Source organism: Moschus berezovskii, chromosome 7 (assembly GCF_049115385.1).
Source record: "Moschus berezovskii isolate FMDL1 chromosome 7, NW_MosBer_1.0, whole genome shotgun sequence".
Lineage (NCBI taxonomy): Eukaryota > Metazoa > Chordata > Mammalia > Artiodactyla > Moschidae > Moschus > Moschus berezovskii.
In genome coordinates, this window is record NC_142466.1 from 15430872 (window position 1) to 15456268 (window position 25397).

Below are 25397 nucleotides of genomic sequence, written 5' to 3' on the forward strand. Positions count from 1 at the left end.
CACCAAGTCTCCATTAGAGCTAAGAAAACTCACAGTCATATATATGTGTGTGCGTGCTAAGTCGCTCAGTCATGTCCAACTCTTTGTGTGACCCTATGGACTGTAGCCCTCCAGGCTGCTCTGTCCATGTGATTTTCTAAGTAAGAGTACTGGAGTGTGTTGCCATGCCCTCCTCCAGTGGATCTTCTTGACCCAGGGACTGAACCTGTGGTTCCTGTGGCTCCTGCATTGCAGGTGGATTATTAACCACTGAGCCACCGGAAAAGCCACCCCATATAACTATACAGTTTTGTAAAAAGTATTTAATTTAGAATAAAAACAACCAAAGAAAAACAAATATAATTAATAAATTAAATTTTTAGTAGTATTTCTAAAAATAAAAAGGAGGTAGCACAGGTTTGTCCTTTTTTAAAGTCATCAAGAGAACTAGTCATGAACAGCTGAAGACCTACTGGCTGTCAGAAAATACTAATTTATCATCTTCCTCAGTTAATGATTATAACAAATTTCATGATTCATTATGAATCATTTGTAAAATTTAAAGATTTTGAAGACTGATTCATATACTACTGAAGTGATCTAGTCTTATATAACAGTGCTTATCAAACAATGTTTTCATTAGATCAGAAAGTTTAAAAATTAAGTCCGTCCTTTTAAAATGATAAAAGAAAGCATGTCTTTCTTCTCCCGTTTGAGTAAAGCAAAAAAGAAAATTTAAGAATGAAAAACTACCTTTAGAATATTCTTTAAATTCCTCAAGTTAATCGATAAAAGAGCATTTAATTTTTATTTATTAAAAGACTTCACATTCAGAACATAAAGGTTTTAAATTTGATTTGTAAGTTTTTATTAAAAATTACAATGTTGCAAATATTTAATAATGAAAATAGAATAAGCATGTTATTCTAGTTAATAATTATTTTACATAATAATTATTGCCCTAAACTGAAAATTTTTCTATGACTTGCTAGCTAATTTGGAGAACTTTCACCTCTTGACTTCATAAGTATCTAATTCACGTAAATATGGTAAATGAAAAAAGCAAAATATGATGATATCAAAGTAATTAAAAATGTGAACTACATTTCCTAAAACTGAAACCTAAATCTTTAAGTTTAATTTAGTAAGACTCAAAGAATACCTTTTTCATAGAAAAAACTGAGTTATGTCTATTTAAGTGAAATATAGGGTTATTCACAAAATTCTAGTATATGAACCACCTGCCCATGGATAATCAGGACTCAGTTCAGTTCAGTTCAGTTCATTTCAGTCGCTCAGTCGTGTCCGACTCTTTGTGACCCCGTGAATCACAGCACGCCAGGCCTCCCTGTCCATCACCAACTCCCGGAGTTCACCCAAACTCATGTCCATCGAATCAGGACTCAACTACACAGTAAAATGTCACCCACTTACCAAACTAACCACTCATTCTCAAATTCCACCCAGCTACTCATCCATTTCCTTTTCTATATCCTCTCATCTAACTACCAATTACTTATTCTTTGAAGTCGATATATATGTGCAGGTATATTTACCTAAGTCTATTTTATTTTACATAGCACTGAGATCAGTAATTATCCATCAAGGAATCTGGACCAGAGTAAGTAATGAGAAGCAGATATGTGTGCATATGTGTAATCTCACAGCCAAGGTAACATGCTGCTGCTGCTGCTGCTGAGTCGCTTCAGTCGTGTCTGATTCTGTGCGACCCCATAGACGACAACCCACCAGGCTCCCCCATCCCTGGGATTCTCCAGGCAAGAACACTGGAGTGGGCTGCCATTTTCTTCTCCAATGTGTGAAAGTGAAGTCACTCAGTTGTGTCCGACTAGTAGCGACCCCATGGACTGCAGCCCACCAGGCTCCTCTGTCCATGCGATTTTCTAGGCAAGAGTACTGGAGTGGTTTGCCATTGCCTTCTCCGAACATAACATGAGATGATGAGAAAACAATGGCCAAAATATAGTGCTAATGTGTAAACTTAAATACTGACTGATGCAGAAAGAAATATCCATGAGATGGCATGCCCAAATTATTTCTAAAGTTTGACAGATTTATTTGTTTCCTCCCTCATGGCTCAGTGATAAAAAATCTGCCTGCCAATGCAGGAGACATGGGTTCGATCCCCCGGCTGGGAAGATTCTTTGGAGAAGGAAATGGCAACCCACTCCAGTATTCTTGCCTGGGAAATTCCATAGACAGGAGCCTGGGAGGCTACAGTCCACGGGGTCGCAAAGAGTTGGACACGACTTAGCAACTAAAGAACAACACAGGGCTAGATACTGTCAAGGGATATACAGATATCTGTCAGCGAGTTCACATTCTCCAGAAACTGCAAACTTAGCTGAGGAAAAAAAACTGTACTGAAAATAGGTCACACTAAAAGAATGTTTAAAAAGCAATTAATTAGCTGCCATGGTATGGGAATTAAGCAGGACTTAAAGGATGAGCGTGATTTTAATTAAGCAGAGAGAGAAGAAAGGCCATCACAGGAGGTCATATGCTTATCCCCTAGTTTCCATGACACTAAACTTTCACAGAGACCTTCATGTGTTTATAAGCATTTTCTCTGAATCACATGCTAGGCTATTCTTACTGTATTGTTTTCATTACTGTATCTTGTTCTTCTCCTAGAAGGGGACGACAGAGGATGAGATGGTTGGATGGCATCCCTGACTCAATGGACATGAGTTTGAGCAAGCTCCGGGAGTTGGTGATGGACAGGGAGGCCTGGCATGCCGCGGTCCACGGGGTCACAAAGAGCTGGACACAACTGAGCAACTGAACCGATGATGATGACTGATGATCTTGTTCTTGGTATGTCCTTTTTTATTCAGCTTCAAGGAAGTCCATCCCACAGCTTTTTAATTACCACTACTTTATATTAAAGATTATAAGCTTTTTTTTTGCTACTCCAACTCATGTTTTTATTTTATTTATTTATTTTTTATTGGAGGCTAATTATTTTACAATATTATATTGGTTGGTTTTGCCATACATTGACATGAATCCGCCCCGGGTGTACATGAGTTCCCCCTCCCGAACCCCCCTCCCACCTCCCTCCTCCCTTTATCCTCCCTCTGGGTCATCCCCGCACACCAGCCCCAAGCATCCTGTAACATGCATCGACCCTGAACTGGCGATTCGTTTCACATATGACAACATACATGTTTCAATGCCATTAGATTATAAGCTTTCTTACCTAAACTTTCATTTAGATTGCTGCTGCTGCTGCGTCACTTCAGTCGTGTCCGACTCTGTGTGACCCCATAGACAGAAGCCCACCAGGGTCCCCCGTCCCCGGGATTCTCCAGGCAAGAACACTGGAGTGGGTTGCCATTTCCTTCTCCAATGTGTGAAAGTGAAAAGAGAAAGTGAAGTCGCTCAGTCGTGTCCGACCCCTAGCGACCCCACGGACTGCAGCCAACAAGGCTCCTCCATCCACGGGATTTTCTAGGCAAGAGTACTGGAGTGGCTCGCCATTGCCTTCTCCCATTTAGATTACAGAAGCTAAAATTCTCCTATATTTAACTCCCTTCAAATTCTCTGCTCAATAGGAATTCATTACTTGTACTACCATTTGCTCACCCTATTTATCTCCTCTGAGATATTTTCAGAGGAGCCAATCTGATCACCTGAAGTTCACTGATCATCTCTAACACTCACCATTTTAATTATATGCTAGCTTCAACAATTTTTAATTGGTTATTATGTATATGTCCTACCTTTCCTGGAAGGTTCTATTCTCCTGGAAAGCAGAAATTATACTTTAGCTTTCTTCTATGTATCTCTTAATACACAGAATGCCACATGCATAAGAGCTGTAGTATAACTGTCCATTCCTTATTGAAAAGGATGAGGCTAATACTGTCAAATATCAAATACTGCTGAAAGTCAGTTCATGGAGTCATGCTATGCTGTCACTTTAGTCACGTCCAATTCTCTGTGACCCCATGGCAGGCTCCTCTGTCCATGGGATTCTCCAGGCAAGAATGGGTTGCCATTTCCTCCTCCAGGGAATCTTCTCAACCCAGGGATCGAACTCATGTCTCTTAAGTCTCCTGCATTGGCAGCAGGGTTCTTTACCACTAGCGCCAACTGGAGCTAGCAGTTCATGGATGCAGGTTTTCTGAAAGATTCTCTGGTTTCCTGTCTCTCTGAGTGTTTTAAGTTAAGAGCTCTAATTTTACTCTAGAAACTTCCCAACTGGGCTTCCTTACAACCTCCTCTCCTAGGCTATTGTCAAAGTCATCTTCCTAAAACACAAATCTGATTTTATCACCCTAACGCTCAAAGTCTTTTAATAGTTTCTCATTGCTCTAAGGGAAAAAAAACCCCAACTCCTCAGCATGTTTCATCTCCTACGGAAGCCCTGAAACCTAAATGCCTTTTTGTCCTCCTTGCCTCTGCACATGCTGTTTCCTTGTCTGAGATTTCCAACTGCCTCCTCTGTACTTCACTTTTCACTTTCACACATTGGAGAAGGAAATGGCAACCCACTCCAGTGTTCTTGCCTGGAGAATCCCAGGGATGGGTGAGCCTAGTGGGCTGCCATCTATGGGGTCGCACAGAGTCAGACATGACTGAAGCGACTTAGCAGCAGCCTCTGTACCCTAGTCAAATTAAAGTACTACCTTGTTTGTGAACCAGACTTTCCACAGTGACTTAAAAGGCTTTCTTCTCTGGATTCCCAAAGAACATTGTGTATGATTGTATCATACTTACTACTCTTTTGTCTTCCATCTTTGCGTTCCCAGCACCTAGAAGAATGCTTTTCACTTAGGAGTGCTGAATGAAAGTAAAAGGCAGGAAAGAGAAAGGACCTTAGATGGTGGTTTAAAAATAGGTCATTGGTTGTAAGTTGGGTAAGAAGGTGAAATGGAGAAGGCAATGGCACTCCACTCCAGTACTCTTGCCTGGAAAATCCCATGGATGGAGGAGCCTGGTAGGCTGCAGTCCATGGGGTCGCTAAGAGTCGGACACGACTGAGTGACTTCACTTTCACTTTTCACTTTCATGCATTGGAGAAGAAAATGGCAATCCACTCCAGTGTTCTTGCCCGGAGAATCCCAGGGACAGAGGAGCCTGGTGGGCTGCCATCTACAGGGTCGCACAGGGTCGGACATGACTGAAGCGACTTAGCAGCAGCAGCAAGAAGGTGAAAAAGACCAGAAATACAAAGAATAAAGGGTGGAACTGGTAGAAAGGAAATATTCAAAATATTTCAAAAATACGGCAAGGAAAATAAAAAGAAATGGATACAAGATAGAAAACACGTCAAAGAAAGGCTGCTCCTTTTCAAAACCTAGAGTAGCTGACCAAGTTAGAAGGCAAAAGAAAGCAAGCTGAGGGGACAAACAAGAAGGTCTAAAAAGAGAGTACATCTAGGAATCATATCCTACATGATAAAGACAGGGAAGACTGAAAGAAAGGCTGGAAAGAGACTGGAAGGACACAGGACAGCCGTGGAAACACAGAACAGAATTTCAGGCATCATAATTTTCATTCTTTCAGGTTCCCAAGCTTAGAAATCTTAAAAAAAATTTATTTTGGTACATTCCTTCTCTCCAACTGCTTTTAATCCATCACCAAGTCCTATTATTTCATTTCTTCTTTTTAAATATCTTTCAGATCTGCTCTTACTCTCCTGGCCCTGTCACTGCTCTTTCATAAACCTCCATCGTCTCTTAACTGAACTACTGCAGAGCTCCTAAGAGGTTTCCAATTCTAGTGTCTCTACCACCAAATATAACAAGAAAGCACATCCTGCCCACGCTCAGACACTCTCTGTGAAGCCTTCTCCCACCTCCTCCCCGCCAGAGTTAATCACCCCCTCGTCCATGCTACCAAACTGGGGCTGGCCAACTGTGGCCTCCTGGTCAAATCAGGCCGCTTCCTATTTTTGTAAACAGTTTTACTGGAACACAGCCACTCCTATTTTGACTGCATACTGTCTATGGTATTAACAGCAGAAATGAATGGTGCCAACAAAGACCACGTGACCCACAAAGCCTAAAGTTATTTATTATGTTATTTCATTTATAATACAAGATTTATTATATTAGCTATTTTTCTCTTTATAGAAAAAATTTATAATCTCTGGACTATACCATTATTTTTGCATTTTACTTTAATTATTACCTTATCATATTGATAATAAAAGTTGATAACAGGCACTTACTGAGATGGGCACAGTTCTGAGCAATTAGGTATATTATCTCATTTATTTTTTACAACATTGCTAAAGGGACAGATATTATTACTATTTCCATTTTACAGATGAGGAAACCGAGGCTTATTATTCTAGACCCCATGCTTTCAACTACAACACAAATAATGACTACCCTATTTTTCTTGAGCTTATTAAAAACAAAGATCATGTCTAAATCAGCTTTGTATTCCCAGAGACTCACACAGTCTCTGACATAGTAGGTATTCCATAATTGTTTGCTAAATTAATCTTACTAAAATAACCACTTTTACGCTGCCTTCTCTCTGATGAGCAGACTCCACATTGCTCGCTTCATCATGTCTAAACTCCTCTGACTGGCATTAAGTCTGACCATAATCTGCGACAACTGAACCTAGCAAAGTTCAGAAAGGTTAATAATGATCAACTTGTGTTTCAGAACTGGCTGCTCTTCCTTCGGACACCATATGACTCTAACTCAGCACATGATATAAACGAAGCTGCCGATAAAACTCACCTGCCATCACGGGACCTGTGGAGGCTGCCGTGGTAGCTGCTCACTTTGCTGTGGACACTCCCTGCTTTGCTTCTCTGGTCATCCACCATGGCCAGCTGAGTTGAAGAAGCATGTGTGGATGTCCCTTGAGTAGAAGTTCCTCTTGATTTCCTTATGATAGGAGTATTTGGATCCCTCAGGAGGGACTGAGCAAAATCAGGTTCCTGGAGTACCTGTCGGCTCTCGTTCACTATCCTAGATAGCAAAATACTAAGTGTAAGATAACCCTAAGACCGAAAACAATACTTTGACAGACTGATGTTATTCTTCAAAAAAAAGCTCTCCAAGCAATGTCTTTAGGACAGATATAAGGTAACACTGTTGACAGAAGAGAGACTAACACAAAAATCTCTGTCAAGCTGTCCCCTAAACCGGTAAAGAGTTTCATATTAGAATAAGGAAATGAGGAGTTTAGTTTCAACTCTATCAATAAATATGTGATCTTAGGCAAGTCACTATCCCCTTTTCTTAATTTTCCTCATCTATAAAATGAAGGCATACAATTACATCATTTTTAAAAGGTACCTTTTGGCTAAAGAAATTTATCATTCTCAAGGACACTGAAATATTGCAAAGGTACTACTATAAAGTAAAAATATTATTTTCTTGCATGGGGTTAATAGAAGTAGTAGAGGCTTTATCATGGCATAGACTCATTTTTTTTAATTTGTAAGAGCAGTTGTTTTAAGGTTACAAGTTGCTTTTACGACAGAAGCTGTTGTCTAGTGCTTGAATAAACATGAATGACCGTAGAAGAACAAGCTGTATGAAAAATTAATTTAAGCAAACATACAATGAAGTCCCAGACATAATAAAGACTTAAGAAAAAAAGAATTAAGGGGATGAATTATGTCCAGAGCCAAAGTTTTTAACTGCGATAAAAAGGCTAAAAGCAGATAGGTGTTTATGTTGATGAACAAAATGGTAATTAAAGAGCCAATTAAATAGGGGCAAATGTCAGTGTATCAGTGTGGGTAAATAAGTGACTATAAGAATCGTAAAGTTAAAATTAGACAATATCATTTAAAAAAAAGTTCCGACATGTAAAGATTAGATCATAAATTGACAAAGTGCATATATTCTAAGTTTTCAAATTAGAAAAGAATCACTGCTGTTATTGACATTGTTATTTTTAGTGCTGCGGTAAAAGGACTCAAAGAAGACTAGTATTTGTTGAGTACCTGCATAATGCCAGGTGTTCTACATATATTCTCTGTTAATCTTTATTAATAATGTTTTTATTATGGAGATTAACTCCTGAACAGACACTGTGGGGTAGATATCCATCAAGAGTAAATACTGTGATCCCCATTTTACAGATGAAGAAACTGAGGTCACAAGGGATTAAAGAACTTTTCAAAAGTCATACAGCAGAACAATAGCTGGGAATCAAACTGAAGTTTAAATGTTTCAAAGTGAATCATAAAGTAATGATAAAACATAATGTTTATATATGTCCTGAAAGTATCAAAAACTAGACAGAAGAAAGAACAACTCAAACATAGTTATTACCACATTTATTCTTCTGTCATCAATGGCCCTGTGCACATGTACATACACCCAAAGTTGCTCTGGTCGGCTGAATTTATTTTCTAAACTTATTTTTAAAAATTGGTTCAAGCTGACTTCTGGTCATTTCAAAAATTTAATCTACCTTCAAATGGTGAAGGTCTGTCTCCTCATTTCACAAATAAAACAGGGGTCCAGAAAAATGAAGTGATGTGACCCAGATAGCTCCAAAACAAGATTTCTAAAAATATTTCAACCAGTGTCAGAATTATTAGCATAAGCAATCTTAAGTGTTGCTTCACTGAGAGAAAGAACACTAATTTGATTGGCATAATTTTAGAAGCCAGCACAGTATAACAGAGAGGTTAACAGCAAAGAATAGAGGCTAGCATCAGACTGCTTGGGTTTGAATCTCAGCTCTACCACTCACTAGCTATTGAACCTTGGTTCTGTGTTCTGATCTGTAAAATGACAATCTTCCTCACAAGGTTGTCTAGAGGATTAAATGATTTAATGCTTAGACAAGTGCTTGGAGTATTAAGTGGGCTCAATTGATTGGAAACTATTATTATGGTTACTCTCTAGTCATCTCTCAAAGGCTCAACCAGATGCTAGAAATGACTGCAGGCTGCTCACACTCTGGAGGAATGACACCCTAGCCCAGAGCACAGTCCCAGCTGGGAGGGTCAAAATGACTTTGTTGAGTCAGGGAAGTGGGTGGTCCATGGTTCCAGAAAACCAAATGGAAGGGTTTTGGGGAGGTCTAACCAGTTTCAAAAGGATTCTGGCCCAGTCAGGATCCCCCAAATAACTGGGATGAGTCCCCAAAAGGGCAGCATTGGTTTAGTTTAGCCCCATCTGGAGTTTCTAACACAACAGAATTGCTGTGTGACAGAATGGCTTGTGTGTGGCCCAGAGGTGACCAGGAACGCTATTTCAAACCGTCTCCTTAGAATTATGTTTTACTGTGATTAAAATACATTTAAAAATTTCAAAGAATACACAGATAAATCTCCAAAGTAAGGTTGTTCCACAGAAATCAAGGACTTGGTCTGTTTTGTTTGCTATTGAACCTGTGGCATCACTGAATAGCTGATACACTGTAACAACTCATTAATGTCTTTGTCAAAGGATGAATTCCCAGAAAAGACATTTTTGTCATTGTTGAATTAACCTTTCCCCTTCTTTCCTTCTCTGCCAAATGAAATTGCATTTAAAGGAGAAATGCATTGTCTGATATCACTAGCAGTAGTCTCAGATATGGTAATAAGGAATGTATATTTTTAAATTGTGGTTTTTATAGATTTCAATCTAATCTGTGTAACAGAAGCTGCTAATTAGTGATAATTGAGAAAACACAAGATTCTGATAATGTGGTAATTTAAGATCTATTTTAAAAATACATTAACCCATACAAAACACAATAACATCTTACATATAATCTTAAGACTTTTATAGAAATTCATTTTCCCAAAATTTTCCATGTAACTTAGGTTAAATAAAATAAGAATATGGATTCCACTAACTTAGAATTTGTGACAATCCAAATACAGTATAAATATTAGCTTTTTACTTAATAAAAAGTTTGAAGTCATCTGTTCCTTTGTGAATACTGCAGGGTCTTATTTTGTTCTATTAATTAAGGGGTCAAAAAATGAAAGATTCCTCAAATATGCCCAAATCTTATATTTTACCATGACTCTCTAATATGCAATTTGGCCAACTATGAATTAAATAACATCTTTAACATATTTCATTTTATCTGCTAATATCATTTTACTACTTTGGCTTTACTGTGTATGACTCAGAATAAAATAACATGCTACCCCTTTAAATAATTTATGGTGTAACTTGGAAGAACAATGGACAACTGGAAATGGAAGTCTAATACTGTACGACTTTAGCCAAGGCAATGAACCTCTCTGTGCATCAGTTTTCACATCTTTAACACAGAGATGATAATACTAGTCGTCACAGAAATGTCAAAAAGATCAAATAAGAATATACATATATAAACATTCATTTTTAAAGAAGATTATAATTTGGGTTTTTAAAAAAAGATTGGCTTTCCCTCAAATATTCTGAATTAGTAAGGAACAGGCCTTAAGCCTGGTTCTACTTGGCTATCTTTTCTGAGTTAAGTTTTTAAGATTTAATCATACCTGGTGGCAGCTGAGGTTATAATCTTGGAATATTTCCTTCAAATCCAAATTGTTTCAACACAGTAAACACACACACACAAAATTATTTAAATGTGAAGCCTGTGAACACCATGATAATTTACTTCAACTTACTCTTTTTTCCTACGACCGTGGAAAAAACTGGCCCATTCAAAGCAAGTCTTTTTGCTTCCAACCCAAAAAATGGAAGGAATACCAACTATGAGAGCCATCAGGTATTTCATTAGAAAGAGAATCAAATCTGGACGACTCATTTGAGTAACCTATAAGAAGGGAAAGAAGAATATCTTAAATATATACACAGAAATTTCTATTAAAGACCACTGTAAAATCTTATGAATGAATAGTAAAACTATAAAAGTCTGATGTTTGCACTTACACAGTCCTATAATTTTCTCATTATATGGAAAAGACACACTGCTGAAAATTTGACTGCTGCTGCTAAGTCGCTTCAGTCGTGTCCGACTCCGCCCGACCCCATAGACGGCAGCCATCCCCGGGATTCTCCAGGCAAGAACAATGACTATATATTCTATAGCCTGAGTTCTATAATTTTCTTACTAGCCCATATTAGATATTGTCTAAAGAAAAGATTACTAATATAGAAAACAAACTATGAATAGGAATAGAGGCTCAAATAATGCCTATATTCTTCTTGGCCAATTCTGCTCATCCTATCATTGGTTATCACAATATACAATTATGAAAGTGTTAATCATTTCCCCCATTTTATTAGTTTCTGTTCTTTTATTTAATATGCTCCTCCTTTCATGTCTGCTTTGCTGGCTGTTTTCAAGCTTCCTCTTTAACCTATGAGTTATTTATAAGTATATTTTTTAGTTTCTATTCAGGTGAGTTTTTTTTAAGATTTCTTTTTATTGTTGATTTCAAGTTAAATTATTATAGTCACAGAATGTAGTCTATTTGATTCTGGTTACCTTATATTTTGGAAACTTCTTTTGTGATTTAGGACATAGTCCATTTTTTAAAGTACTCCTTGTGTGCTCAGAAATAACGCTTACTCTCTATTTGTTAGGTACAAAATTTCTATATGTATTAGACCAACTTTATTAGTTGTGTTGTTCAAATCTTCTATATAGGCATTCTCAAGATATTGTGAGTCTGGTTCCATACCACCACAATAAACAAATACCACAATAATGTGAGTCATGGTATTATTTTGTTTCCCAGTACATATAAAACTTATGTTTATAATGTAGAATGTAGTATCTACTCATAAGAGTCTAAATAACAATGCTCATATCTAAATTAAAAAACATTTTATTGCTAAAAAAATGTTAACCATCACTTGAGCCTTTAAGTGAGTCATACTCTTTTTGCTGTGGAGGGTCTTGCCTCAATGCTGAAGGCTGCTGACTGATTGGGGTGGTTCCTGTAGGATAGGATGACTGTGGCCATTTCTTAAGATAATAACGAAGTCTGCCACATCCATTGACCCTTTCAAGAAAAATTTCTCTGTAGCATGAATTACTGTTTGGTAACATTTTACCCAAAGTAGAATGTCTTTCAAAACTGAAGTCAATCCTCTCAAACCCTACTTTTGCTTTATCAACTAAGTTTAGGTAATATTCTAAATCCTCTTTTGTCATTTCATCAATCCTCACAACATCTTCACCAGGAGTAGATTCCATGTCAAGAAATCATTTGCTCACCCATGAGAAGTAACTCCTCACCCATTAAAGTTTTATCATGGGATTGAAGCAATTTAGTCACATCTTCAGGTTCCACTTCTAATTCTAGTTCTCTTGCTATTTTTCTACCACACTGGGTGTGATTTCCTCCATCAAAGTCTTAAAGCCTCACAAGGCACCTTGAGGGTTGGAATCAACTTCTTTCAAACTCCTGCTAATATTTATATTTTGACCTCTTCCTTTGAATCATGAATATTGTCAATGGCATCTAGAATGGTGAATCCTTTCCAGGTTTTCATTTAACCACCCAAATCCATCAGAGGAATCACTATGGTAGTTATAGCCTAAAAATGTATTTCTTATGGAACTGCTCTGGCAGTCCAGTGGATAGAATTTGGCACTTTCACTGTGGTGGCCTAGGTTCAATCCCTGATCAGGAAACTAAGATCCTACAAGTTGTGAGGTATGCCACTCCCAAAATATATTTCTTAAATAATAAAGCCTTGAAAGTTGAAATTACTCCTTGATCTGTGGACTGCAGAATGGATGTTAAGAAGGTAGGCATTAAACATTAATCTTGTACATCTCCATCAGAGCGCTTGGGTGACCAAACACATTGTCAATAAGCAGTAATATTTTCAAAGGAACCTCCTTTTTCTGAGAAGCAGATCTCCACAGTGGGCTTCAAATATTTAGTAAACCATGTTGTAAACAGATGTGCTGTCACCCATGCTTTGTTGTTCCATTTACAGAGCACAGGAAGAGAAGATTTAGCATAATTCAAAATGGCAAATGAGCATTTTGTTGCTGTTCAGTCTCCAAGTCATATCCTATTCTTTTGAAATCCCATGGACTATAGCCCACCAGGCTCGTCTGTCCATTGAATTTCCCAGTCAAGAATACTGGAGTGAATTGCCATTTCCTTCTCCAGGGGATTTTCCTGACTCAGGGATCAAACCCACGTCTCCTGGATTGGCAGGTAGATTCTTTACTACTGAGCCACCAGACCAGCTGCATTAGCCCCTAACAAGAGAGTCATCCTACCCTGTAAAGCTCTCAAGCCAGGCACTGACCTCTCCTCTCTAGCTATAAAAGTCCTGGTGACATCTTCTTCCAATAGAAGACTGTTCTGTCTCCAATAAAAATCTATGCTTAGAACAACCACCTTCATGAATGATCTTAGCTAGATCTTCTGGATAACTTGTGGCAGCTTCTATATCAGCACTTGCTGCTCTGCCATGAACTCTGATACTACAGAGATGACGTCTTTCCTTAAACTTCATGGAATCGACCCCTGCTAGCCTCAAACCTTTCTTCTGCAGCTGCCTCATTTCTCTCAGCCCTCACAGAATTAGAGTTAGGGCCTTGTCTTAGATTAGGCTTGGGCTTAAGGGAATGCTATGGCTGGCTGATCTATGCAGATCCCAAAACCTTCTCCATATCAATAAGGCTGTGTTGTTTTCTTATCATTCATGAAGTCACTGGAGTACCAGTTTCAATTTACTTTTAAAACCTTACCTGTGGATTCACAACTTGGCTGTTGGGCTCAAAAAGCCTAACTTTTGGCCTGTTTCAACTTTCAACATGCCTTTCTCACTAAGCTTAATCATGTCTAGCTTTTGATTTAAAGTGAGAGGTATGCAACTCCTTTCACTTGAACCGTTAGCAGCCATGTGAGGTTAGTTGACCTGATTTCAATATCGTGTCTAAGTGAACAGGGAGGCCCATGGAGAGTCTTTTACATGTAAATCCATCCCCAAAATTGTGTGACTTGCTTTATTGTACTGGTCTGGAACCAAACCTGCAATATCTCAGAGATATGTCTGTTATGCAAGTGTTACCAAAATGTGACACAGGGATAGGAAGTGAGCAAATGCTTTTGGAAAAAAAAGGCACCAACAGATTTGCTCAACACAGGGTTGCCACCAACCTTCAATTTGTAAAAACTGTGGTGTCTGCAAAACAAAAGTCCGAAATATAGTACTTGGATGCAATCTCAAAAATGATAGAAGGATCTGTTCGTTTCCAAGGCAAACCATTCAATATCACAGTAATCCAAGTCTATGCCCTGACCAGTAATGCTGAAGAAGCTGAAGTTGAATGGTTCTCGGAAAACCTACAAGACCTTCTAGAACTAACACCCAAAGAAGATGTCCTTTACATTATCGGGGACTGGAATGCAAAAGTAGGAAGTCAAGAAACACCTGGAATAACAGGCAAATTTGACCTTAGAGTACAGAATGAAGCAGGGTAAAGGCTAACAGAGTTTTGCAAGAGAATGCACTGGTCATAGTAAACACCCTCCTCCAACAACACAAGAGAAGACTCTACACATGGACATCACAAGATGGTCCATACTGAAATCAGATTGATGATATTCCTTGCAGCCTAAGATGGAGAAGCTCTATATAGTCAGCAAAAACAAGACTGGGAGCTGACTGTGGCTCAGATCATGAACTCCTTATTGCCAAATTCAGACTTCAATTGAAGAAAGTAGGGAAAACCACTAGACCATTGAGGTATGACCTAAATCAAATCCCTTAAGATTATACAGTGGAAGTGACAAATAGATTCAAGGGATTAGATCTGATCGATAGAGTGCCTGATCAACTCTGGACGGAAGTTCGTGACATTGTACAGGAGACAGGGACCAAGACCATCCCCATGGAAAAGAAATGCAAGAAAGCAAAATGGCTGTCTGAGGAGGCCTTACAAATAGCTGTGAAAAGAAGAGAAGCAAAAAGCAAAGGAGAAAAGGAAAGATACACCCATTTGAATGCAGAGTTCCAAAGAACAACAAGGAGAGATAAGAAAGCCTTCCTCGGTGATCAGTGCAAAGAAATAGAGGAAAACAATAGGATAGAAAAGACTAGAGATCTCTTCAAGAAAATTAGAGATTCCAAGGGAACATTTCATGCAAAGATGGGCTCAATAAAGGACAGAAATGGTATGGACCTAACAGAAGCAGAAGATATTAAGAGGTGGTAATGATACACAGAACTATACAAAAATAACCTTCAAGATCCAGATAATCATGATGGTATGATCACTCACCTAGAGCCAGACATCCTGGAATCTGAAGCCAAGTGGGCCTTAGGAAGCATCACTATGAACAAAGCTAATGGAGGTGATGGAATTCCAGTTGAGCTACTTCAAATCCTGAAAGATGATGCTGTGAAAGTGCTGCACTCAATATGCCAGCGAATTTGGAAAACTCAGCAGTGGCCACAAGAAAGATCAGTTTTCATTCCAATCCCAAAGAAAGGCAATGCCAAAGAATGTTCAAACTACCGCACAACTGCACTCATCTCACACACTAGTAAAGTAACGCTCAAAATTCTCCAAACCAGGCTTCAACAGTACTTGAACTGAGAACTCCCAGATCCTCAAACTGGATTTAGAAAAGGTAGAGGAACCAGAGATTAAATTGCCAACATCCGTTGGAGCACTGAAAAAGCAAGAGAGTTCCAAAAAAACATCTATTCCTGCTTTATTGACTATGCCAAAGCGTTTGTGTGGATCACCAAAAACTGTGGAAAAATTTTGAAAGAGATGGGAATACCTGACCAGCTGACCTGCCTCTTGAGAAACCTGTATGCAGGTCAGGAAGCAACATTTAGAACTGGTTCCAAATAGGAAAAGGAGTTCATCAAGGCTGTATATTGTCACCCTGCTTATTTAAGTTATATGCAGAGTACATCATGAGAAACACTGGACTGAATGAAGCACAAGCTGGAATCAAGATTGCCAGGAGAAATATCTATAATCTCAGATATGCAGATGACACCAACTTTATGGCAGAAAGCAAAGAACTAAAGAGCCTCTTGATGAAAGTGAAACAAGGGAGTGAAAAAGTTGGCTTGAGGCTCAACATTCAAAAAATTAAGATCATGGCATCTGGTCCCATCACTTCACTGCAAATAGATGGGGAAACAGTGGAAACAGTGTCAGACTTTATTTTTTTTTTCTTTTGTTTCAGACTTTATTTTTTTGGGCTCCAAAATCACTGTGGATGGTGACTGTAGCCATAAAATTAAAAACACTTACTCCTTGGAAGGAAAGTTATGACCAACCTAGACAGCATATTAAAAAGCAGAGATAGTACTTTGCCATCAAAGGTCCGTCTAGTCAAGGCTATGGTTTTTCCAATAGTCATGCATGGATGTGAGAGTTGGACTATAAAGAAAGCTAAGCGTTGAAGAATTGATGCTTTTGAACTGTGGTGTTGGAGAAGACTCTAGAGAGTCCCTTGGACAGCAAGGAGATCAAATCAATCCATCCTAAAGGAAATCAGTACTGAATTTTCATTGGAAGTACTGATGCTGAAGCTAAAACTCTAATACTTTGGCTACCTGATGCAAAGAACTGACTCACTGGAAAAGACCCTGATGCTGGGAAATATTGAAGGCAGGAGGAGAAGGGGACAACAAACGATGAACTGGTTGGATGGCATCACCAACTCAATGGACGTGAGTTTGAGTAAACTCTGGGAGTTGGTGATGGACAGGGAGGCCTGGCGTGCTGCAGTCCATGGGGTCACAAAGAGTCGGACATGAGTGAGCCACTGAAGTGACTGAACTGTAGTGTCTGCAAAGCATAATAAAGGGAAGTGCAATAAAACAAGGTATATGTGTTTTCCTGACAAATTTTCTGCTTACCTAATTCTTTTTTTTTTTTTTTTTAAGGATATGTATTTATTTGGCTCCATCGAGTCTCAGCTGTGGTGTGTGGACTTGGTTGCCCTGCAGCACGTGGAATCTTAGTTCCTTTACAAAGGATCAAATCCACACTCCCTGCACTGCAAAGCAATTCCTAACCACTGGACCACCAGGTAAGTCCCTACCTATCTGTTTAAAGAGTTATGCTAATCTGGGGGCTCATCAGTTTTCCTTCTAATCCTGTCACTTTTCACTTTTAAGTCTGTGTTAGCTGTTATATAAATACTCTAGCTACCCAATATACTTTAGTGCTCACTTTAAACAGTATTTTCATCTCAGTTCAGTTCAGTCGCTCAGTCATGTCCGACTCTTTGCGACCCCATAAATCACAGCATGCCAGGGCTCCCTGTCCATCACCAACTCCCAGAGTTCACTCAAACTCATGTCCACAGAGTCGGTGATGCCATCCAGCCATCTCATTCTCTGTCGTCCCCTTCTCCTCCTGCCCCCAATCCCTCCCAGCATCAGTCTTTTCCACTGAGTCAACTCTTCGCATGAGGTGGCCAAAGTATTGGAGTTTCAGCTTCAGCATCAGCCCTTCCAATGAACACCCAGGATTGATCTCCTTTAGAATGGACTGGTTGGATCTCCTTGCAGTCCAAGGAACTCTCAAGAGTCTTCTCCAGCACAACAGTATTTTATCTGACTTTAATATTGCCACACCAGCTCTTTTCTTCATCATACCATCATATTTTTCAAGTGTATCTTTTCCTATTTACCAATGTGTTTCTTTCAAACCTGTTTGCGCTATACTACTGTTTTTAAACAATATATAGTTTCCTCCTATTAAAGTATAAACTCAATGAGGAGTTTTTTCCCCCAGTGGTCTTATTCCCAGAGCCTAGATCAGTGTCTGGCACATAGCAGGTGCTCAATAAATACATACATACATTTACAATATGTACTTGGCTTTATGAGAAAAAGTTATAGTTAAAAGTATTCAGCACTTCCATCTTCTTGAACAAGACTATGCTCCTAGGACACTTGAGCTACCTAATACTCCTTGTTATTATTTTCCAGAGACTCAGAATAACCTTTACAAAAATAATTGGTCTTGTTATTATCATTGTTAAGTGACTTTGCCACAAAGTACACCCTCAGCCTATCTTGGGGTTCTCTTTTCTTTCTGCTAAAGGATGCTCTTTAGAAATTCTTACAGATAGGGTATGCTAGAGATAAATTAGTCTTGTCCCAAAATGTCTTTCTCTTGTCCTCAATCTTCAGTGTTGTTTTAGATGGATAAAGTTATCATCACTCAGCATTTTACAGATATTAGTTCATTATCTTCTAGCTGCTATTGTTGCTGTTGATAAGCCTGCACAGTTGATAATCTTTTGGAGATTTCTTCTCTCTTGTATCTGTTAATGTCTCTGGCCTTCTAGTTGCTCTAGCCTTCTAGTTGCAAAGAATGTTTCTCATCGTGATTGGTTTTTACTTGTCCTGCTTAGTATGCAGAGCGTACTTCTACTGTGAGGTTTCAAGTTTTCAGTTCTGAAAAATTCAGGATGTAGCTCTTATCATTTCTTAGTCATTCTTATAGCCCCTTGTTGTAGAACGCCCATTAGATGTATACTGAAGCTTCTCAACCTATTTTTAGTATCTCTTAATGGCATAATTAGATAATTTTGAGTATTTTATATCTCTATTATGCATTCTGGGTCATCTAGAGAGTTAGAACAATTTTCCACTTCACTAGTTCTCTCTTTAATCATGTCTACTTTAGAATTCATTCCATCTATTGACTTAATTCCTATAACTACATTTCTAGGCAAATTGGCTTTTATGTTTGTCTATTCTTATTTCACGTCTGCTAATTTATCTAAGTTCTTTTTCTTTTAACGTGCTTTTTATTATTAATCTATTGAAGAACCCTAAACATACATATTTTAAAAATAAGTCTTTAGAAAATTATTACTTTCTATTTATTACTTTTATTACATTTGGGAGTGAATCCATCTCCTGACTGTTGATTTTATTGAATGACTTTTTAGGTTTAGCTTTCTTCTTTAATTACACTTTGGAATTTCTGCTTACAGATCTTGAGTAAGAGAGTTTTTCTCTCTCTCTTGTTCTCTCTCCCTCACTCCCCCTATTTATCCACCATGTTTCATTCATTTTGGACTTCCCTGGTGGCTCAGACGGTGAAGTGTCTGCCTACAACGTGGGAGACCTCGGTTTGATCCCTGGGTTGGCAAGATACTCTGGAGAAGGAAATGGCAATCTACTCCAGTACTCTTGCCTGGAAAATCCCATGGACGGAGGATCCTGGTGGGCTACAGTCCATGGGGTCGCAGAGTCAGACATGACTGAGTGATTTCACTTTACTTTACTCTATGGGACCCTAGTTAAAAACCAGGTCTAATATGTTGACTGCACACTCCAGACCTTATCAGCTACCATTGACTCAGCTACTGAATCATTACAGTTTGGCCCTCTCACATCTCTAGATAAATATTTTAAGTATTTTTAATGCTAAATGCAGCTTTAGGAAAGAGTTTGTTGCACCTTTCATATAAACTTTCTTTTAGGAGCAGGAGAGTCCCATTTCCAACTCCTACTTTTAACTGGTAAGCCTAGTTCTAGTCCTCTAACTCCCATGTAACACTTTTACTTCTGTATACACATAGAAACTGAATGCGCAGCCACCCCAGCCACTTCACACCTGGATTCTAGTAGCCCACGTTTTTATCTCCAGTCATCATTTTGCATTTCTAGTCTACAAATTAGCTTATTTTGTCTTTTAGGCTGACTCTGCTTAAAAATTCCCTTATTACACTTTAGCTCTAACTGGCACATGATTATATCTGGACTGGTCCATACAGTCAAAGATATGGTCTTTCTAGTACTCATGTACAGCTGTGAGAGTTGGGCCATACAGAAGTCTGAGTGCTGAAGAATTGATGCTTTAGTTCATTGTGGTGTTGAAGAAGACTCTTGAGAGTCCCCTGGACTGCAAGGACATCAAAACAGTCAATCCTAAAGGAAATTAATCCTGAGTATTCATTGGAAGGACTGATGCTGAAGCTGAAGTTCCAATACTTTGGACACTTGATGTGAAGAACCGACTCACTGGAAAAGACCCTGATGCTGAGAAAGACTGAAGAGAAAAGGAGAAGCTGGTAGCAGAGGATAAGATGGTTAGATAGCATCACTGACTTAATGGACATGAAGTTGCGCAAACTCTATGCGATAGTGGAGGACGGGGAGCCTGGTGGGCTGCAGTCCATGGGGTTGCAAAGAGTCAGACATGACTTAACAAATAAACAACTACTCACAGATGACAATACCATTTACTGAATGAAAATAATTGGGGATGGAAAGCAGGAACAGGGTTTAAGAAGAAAAATTAAGAATTGTATTTTAGACATGTTAAGTTGGAAATGTCATATAAACAGATACATGTCTGGAGTTCAGAAGAAGAGTTGACCTATATAATCCAAAATATGGGACTGAATAAGTACCCAGAAAAGAAGGAGAGGAAAAAAAGGGAACCTGGGAGAGAAACCGCATCTGATGACTCCTACAGTACTTTTAAACTGCATTGTATTATCTTTCAAAAATTAGAAATACTGTCCATATATCGCAAATGCTTCAATTAAAGGAGTGCTAAAAACAAAATCAGTAATAACAGCAAAAACCAAAACCTTCAGTTAGGCAAGACAGTAAAGAGGAGAATTGGAGGACAGAGGGTTGTAACGTGGGACATTTTGTATTACACAGTTGTGGTTAAAGACAAAAATTCCAGGGAAGACAATTCAGTACCTGCCATGATACCGATACAGTGAGAAAGCAACTCAAGCCAAACAGAAACAGACTCTAGACTTTGAAAATAAACTTACAGTTAAAAAAGGGGAAAGGCAGAAAGGAGGGATAAATTGGGTTTGGGATTAACATATACACATTACTATATATAAAGCAGATAATCAACAAGGATCTACTGTATAGGGAACTGTACTCAATATTCTGTAATAACCTATATGGGAAAAGAATACAAAAAAAATGGATAAATGTATATGCAAAACTGAATAGCCTTGCTGTACACCTGAAACAATATTATAAATCAACATTACTCCAATATAAAATAAAGTTAAATTAAAAAAACACCACCTAACAGTTGAAAAGCCTCATCTGATATATTTCTTTGGTCTCTTTACTGGGAACTGAAGGAGAATCCCCAGCAGAAAAGGCAGACAATCAGCCTCCACTGCTATCCCTATATCTTGGTCATTGTCCTTTTTCTACAACTGCCTGCCTCGCTGTGAATTGCCTACTTTTACTATCTTTTTGGATGTGAGAGTTGGACTGTGAAGAAAGCTGATCGCTGAAGAATTGATGCTTTTGAACTGTGGTGTTGGAGAAGACTCTTGAGAGTCCCTTGGACTGCAAGGAGATCCAACCAGTCCATTCTAAAGGAGATCAATCCTGGGTGTTCATTGGAAGGACTGATGCTAAAGCTGAAACTGCAATACTTTGGCCACCTCATGCGACGAGTTGACTCACTAGAAAAGACTCTGATGCTGGGAAAGGTTGGGGACGGGAGGAGAAGGGGACAACAGAGAATGAGATGGCTGGATGGCATCACCGACTCTGTGGACATGAGTTTGAGTGAACTCCGGGAGTTGGTGATGAACAGGGAGGCCTGGCGTGCTGTGATTCATGGGGTCGCGGAGAGTCGGACACGACTGAGCGACTGAACTGAAATGAACTGAACTATCTTTTCAACAACCAGTCTCCACTAACACCACTCTAATTTCAATCAACAGAATTTTGCAATGTGACTTTATTTGATAAAAATATGGAAAATATTTTCCCAATTTAGATCCATCATCTACCAAAGACCCTGGAGCTTAAATTCTTTTAAATTAAATAGAAAAAAGTATTCATGCTAAAGGGGGGAACATCCTCACAGAAGAAGAGAAACACCAAGGACATATGTATGGTTATTGTGGTGGCATAAATTCAATTATTGTTTCTGAGACTTTGGCTTTGAATCAGGCAGGCAGAGTCTTTGGCTTCTTTCCCAATCAAGTGGAATCCATTCTTTACTAAGAAGACCTACATTGTATTAGATTTGCTTTTGTTAAAAAAAATTCATTACAAAATGTTGGTTTATGGTCATCAAAAGCCCACACAAAAATAAACTTCTGATCACGCTCATCCATGTTGATAAGTGACTACAGTTCTGGAATTAAGTCTTCTGATTTCAAATTTTGTGCCCTACTACATTGCATAGCTTTGTCTGCCTTTACTTTTATTTTGCCTTGAAAATTCACTTATTCGCCCTATGAGATATAAAGACCTATCAGAATTAGGACAATGGCAGAAGGTCAAGACAAGGACAGAAAATGGACCGCAGAATAGAATAGCAAAATAAGTTTCATAAGTGAAAAGTAGATACTGTATGACAGAGGTAGCATCACAAATCAGTGGAGAAAGGATGGACTAGTCATAAATGGTGCTAGCTAGACATCTACGTAGTTTTTAAAAGATATCACCTCCTTACTCCAGATCTAAAAATAAACTCTATATAAAAAAAATCCAAATCTGAGAAGCAAAACTTTAAAACTGTCTAAAGAAAACAAAGGAGAATATTATTTGCAATCTTTGAGCAGAGTTTTTAAACAATTTAAAAAAAAAAACAAAGAAAAAGAATAATATATTTTAAAATTTTAAACTTCTGCTTGTCAAAGGACACCATTAAAACAATGAAAAACCAAAGTTAGACTTTATCTGTAATGCATAAAACTGATTAAGAAATTATACCAGAATATATTTACCAGAATATAGTGTGTATATACACAAGCACTTCACAGAAGAGGAAATATAAATAATAAGTTATTTAGCTAGTATAAGCTATATATGTAAGAAAAAGGAAGTTCAATTTCACTAGTAATCAGGAAAATACAAATTAAAATAGCAAGGAGGATTGTCAAAATTTTACATGTGACGATGAGCATGTAGAAGAATGAGAACTCTCTGCACTTTCAGATGAGGTTCTAAATGGCACAGCAACTTTGGAAAACAATTTGGCAACATCTGGTAATGCTGAAGATTCACAAGATCTAACAGTTACATTTTTAGTTATACATTCTAGAGAATCTCACATAAATGCACAATATTCATAGCAGCATTATTTATAACAGAGTAAAAACAATGTGTAACCTAAATATCCATTAACAGTAAAACACATAAACAAATTTGATATATTCATACAACAGAACGTTGAACAGCAAAGACAGCAAATAAACACACATTGTATATATTACCATAGATAAATCTCACAAAAATAACGAATGACAAAAGCAAGCTCCAAAAATACAGGCAGTTTTGACACTGCAAAGTTTTAAAATACTTCAACGAATACAATACATTGTTTAGGTAAATACATATAAGTGTAAACACACAATAACACCAAGTTCTGGATAATAATAGTTTACAAAGGAGATTCAGTCAAGGAGGGGGATCTGGTGTTTTGTGTTTCATTTATGAAATGAGTGATAAATCTATTGTTGTTCAATGTATTGTTCTTTATAATTTACATGTATATGTACATGACATATTGGATTGGCCAAAAAATTCGTTTAGATTTTTCAGTTCAGTTCAGTTGTTCAGTTGGGTCTGACTCTTTGTGACCCCATGGACTACAGCACACCAGGCCTCCCTGTCCATTGCCAACTCCCAGAGTTTACTCAAACTCATATCCATTGACTCAGTGATGCCATCCAAACATCTCATCCTCCGTCATCCCCTTCTCCTCCTGCCTTCAATCTTCCCCAGCATCAGGGTCTTTTCCAATGAGTCAGTTCTTCACATCAGGTAGCTGAAGTATTGGAGCTTCAGTTTCAGCATCAGTACTTCCAATGAATATTCAGGACTGATCTCCTTTAGGATAGACTGGTTGGATCTCCTTGCTGTCCAAGGGACTCTCCAGAGTCTTCTCCAACACCACAGTTCAAAAGCATCAATTCTTCAATGCTTAGCATTCTTTATAGTCCAACTCTCACATTCATACAATACTACTGGAAAAACCACAGATTTGACTAGATGGACCTTTGCTGGCAAAGTAATGTCTGCTTTTTAATACGCCATCTAAAATGGTCAGAACCTTTCTTCCAAGGAACAAGCGTCTTTTAATTTCATGGCTGCAGTCACTGTCTACAGTGATTTTGGAGCCCCCCCCCCACAATAAAGTCTCTCACTGTTTTCACTGTTTCTCCATCTATTTGCCATGAAGTGATGGGACCAGATGCCATGATCTTAGTTTCCTAAATGTTGAGCTTCAAGCCAAATTTTTCACTCTCCTCTTTCACTTTCAAGAGGCTCTTCAGTTCTTCTCTTTCTGTCATAAGGATGGTGTCATCTGTATATCTATCTGAGGTTATTGATATTTCTCCCGGCAATCTTGATTCCAGCTTGTGCTTCTTCCAGCCCAGTGTTTCTCATGATGTACTCCGCATATAAGTTAAATAAGCAGGATGACAATATACAGCCTTGACGAACTCCTTTTCCTATTTGGAACCAGTCTGTTGTTCCATGTCCAGTTCTAACTGTTGCTTCCTGACCTGTATACAGGTTTCTCAAGAGGCAGGTCAGGTGGTCTGCTATTCCCATCTCTTTCAGAATTTTCCAGTGTTTGTTGTGATCTACACAGTCAAAGGCTTTGGCATAGTCAATAAAGCAGAAATGGATGTTATTCTGGAACTCTCTTGCTTTTTTGATGACCCAGCGAATATTGGCAATTTGATCTCTGGTTCCTCTACCTTTTCTAAATCCAGTTTGAGGATCTGGGAGTTCTCAGTTCAAGTACTGTTGAAGCCTGGCTTGGGAAATTTTGAGCATTACTTTACCAGTGTGTGAGATGAGTGCAATTGTGTGGTAGTTTGAGCATTCTTTGGCATTGCCTTTCTTTGGGACTGGAATGAAAACTGATCTTTTCCAGTCCTGGCCCACTTCTGAGTTTTCCAAATTTGCTGGCATATTGAGTGCACCACTTTCACTGGATCATCTTTTAGGATTTGAAATAGCTCAACTGGAATTCCATCACTTCCACTAGCTTTGTTCATAGTGATGCTTCTTAAGGCCCACTTGACTTCGCATTCCAGGATATCTGGCTCTAGGTTGGTGATCACACCATCGTGATTATCTGGGTCAGATTTTTCAGTAACTTTTCATGGAAAATTCAAATGAACTTGATGATCAATCCAATATATACATGCATATATATGTGCGTGTGTGTATACCTATATGTTAGAAACAGTTATAATTAAAATAAAAAATAAAGGATAAAAAGGCAGTCAAGGCTCCTAATAACTTCAATATACCTTGCTACTTTCAGAGGCAGTACTGATGATAAAGCTGAAACTGCAATACTTTGGCCACCTCATGCGACGAGTTGACTCACTGGAAAAGACTCTGATGCTGGGAAAGGTTGGGGGCAGGAGGAGAAGGGGACAACCGAGAATGAGATGGCTGGATGGCATCACCGACTCTGTGGACATGAGTTTGAGTGAACTCCGGGAGTTGGTGATGAACAGGGAGGCCTGGCGTGCTGTGATTCATGGGGTCGCGGAGAGTAGGACACGACTGAGCGAC

The 25397-nt window shown here is 38.5% G+C and overlaps 1 protein-coding gene across 2 annotated transcripts in view; it reads right to left on the reverse strand.

Moving 5' to 3' along the window:
• Positions 1-25397, reverse strand: part of FZD3 (frizzled class receptor 3) — a 126568-nt gene that overhangs the window by 13612 nt on the left and 87559 nt on the right. For both annotated transcript variants that reach the window (XM_055428078.2, XM_088837824.1), the window contains exons 5-6: positions 10550-10698; positions 6708-6941 (exon numbers count right to left, since the gene is read on the reverse strand). In XM_055428078.2, coding sequence (XP_055284053.2) covers positions 6708-6941; positions 10550-10698 — 383 coding nt within the window. The remainder of the gene's footprint in view (positions 1-6707; positions 6942-10549; positions 10699-25397) is intronic.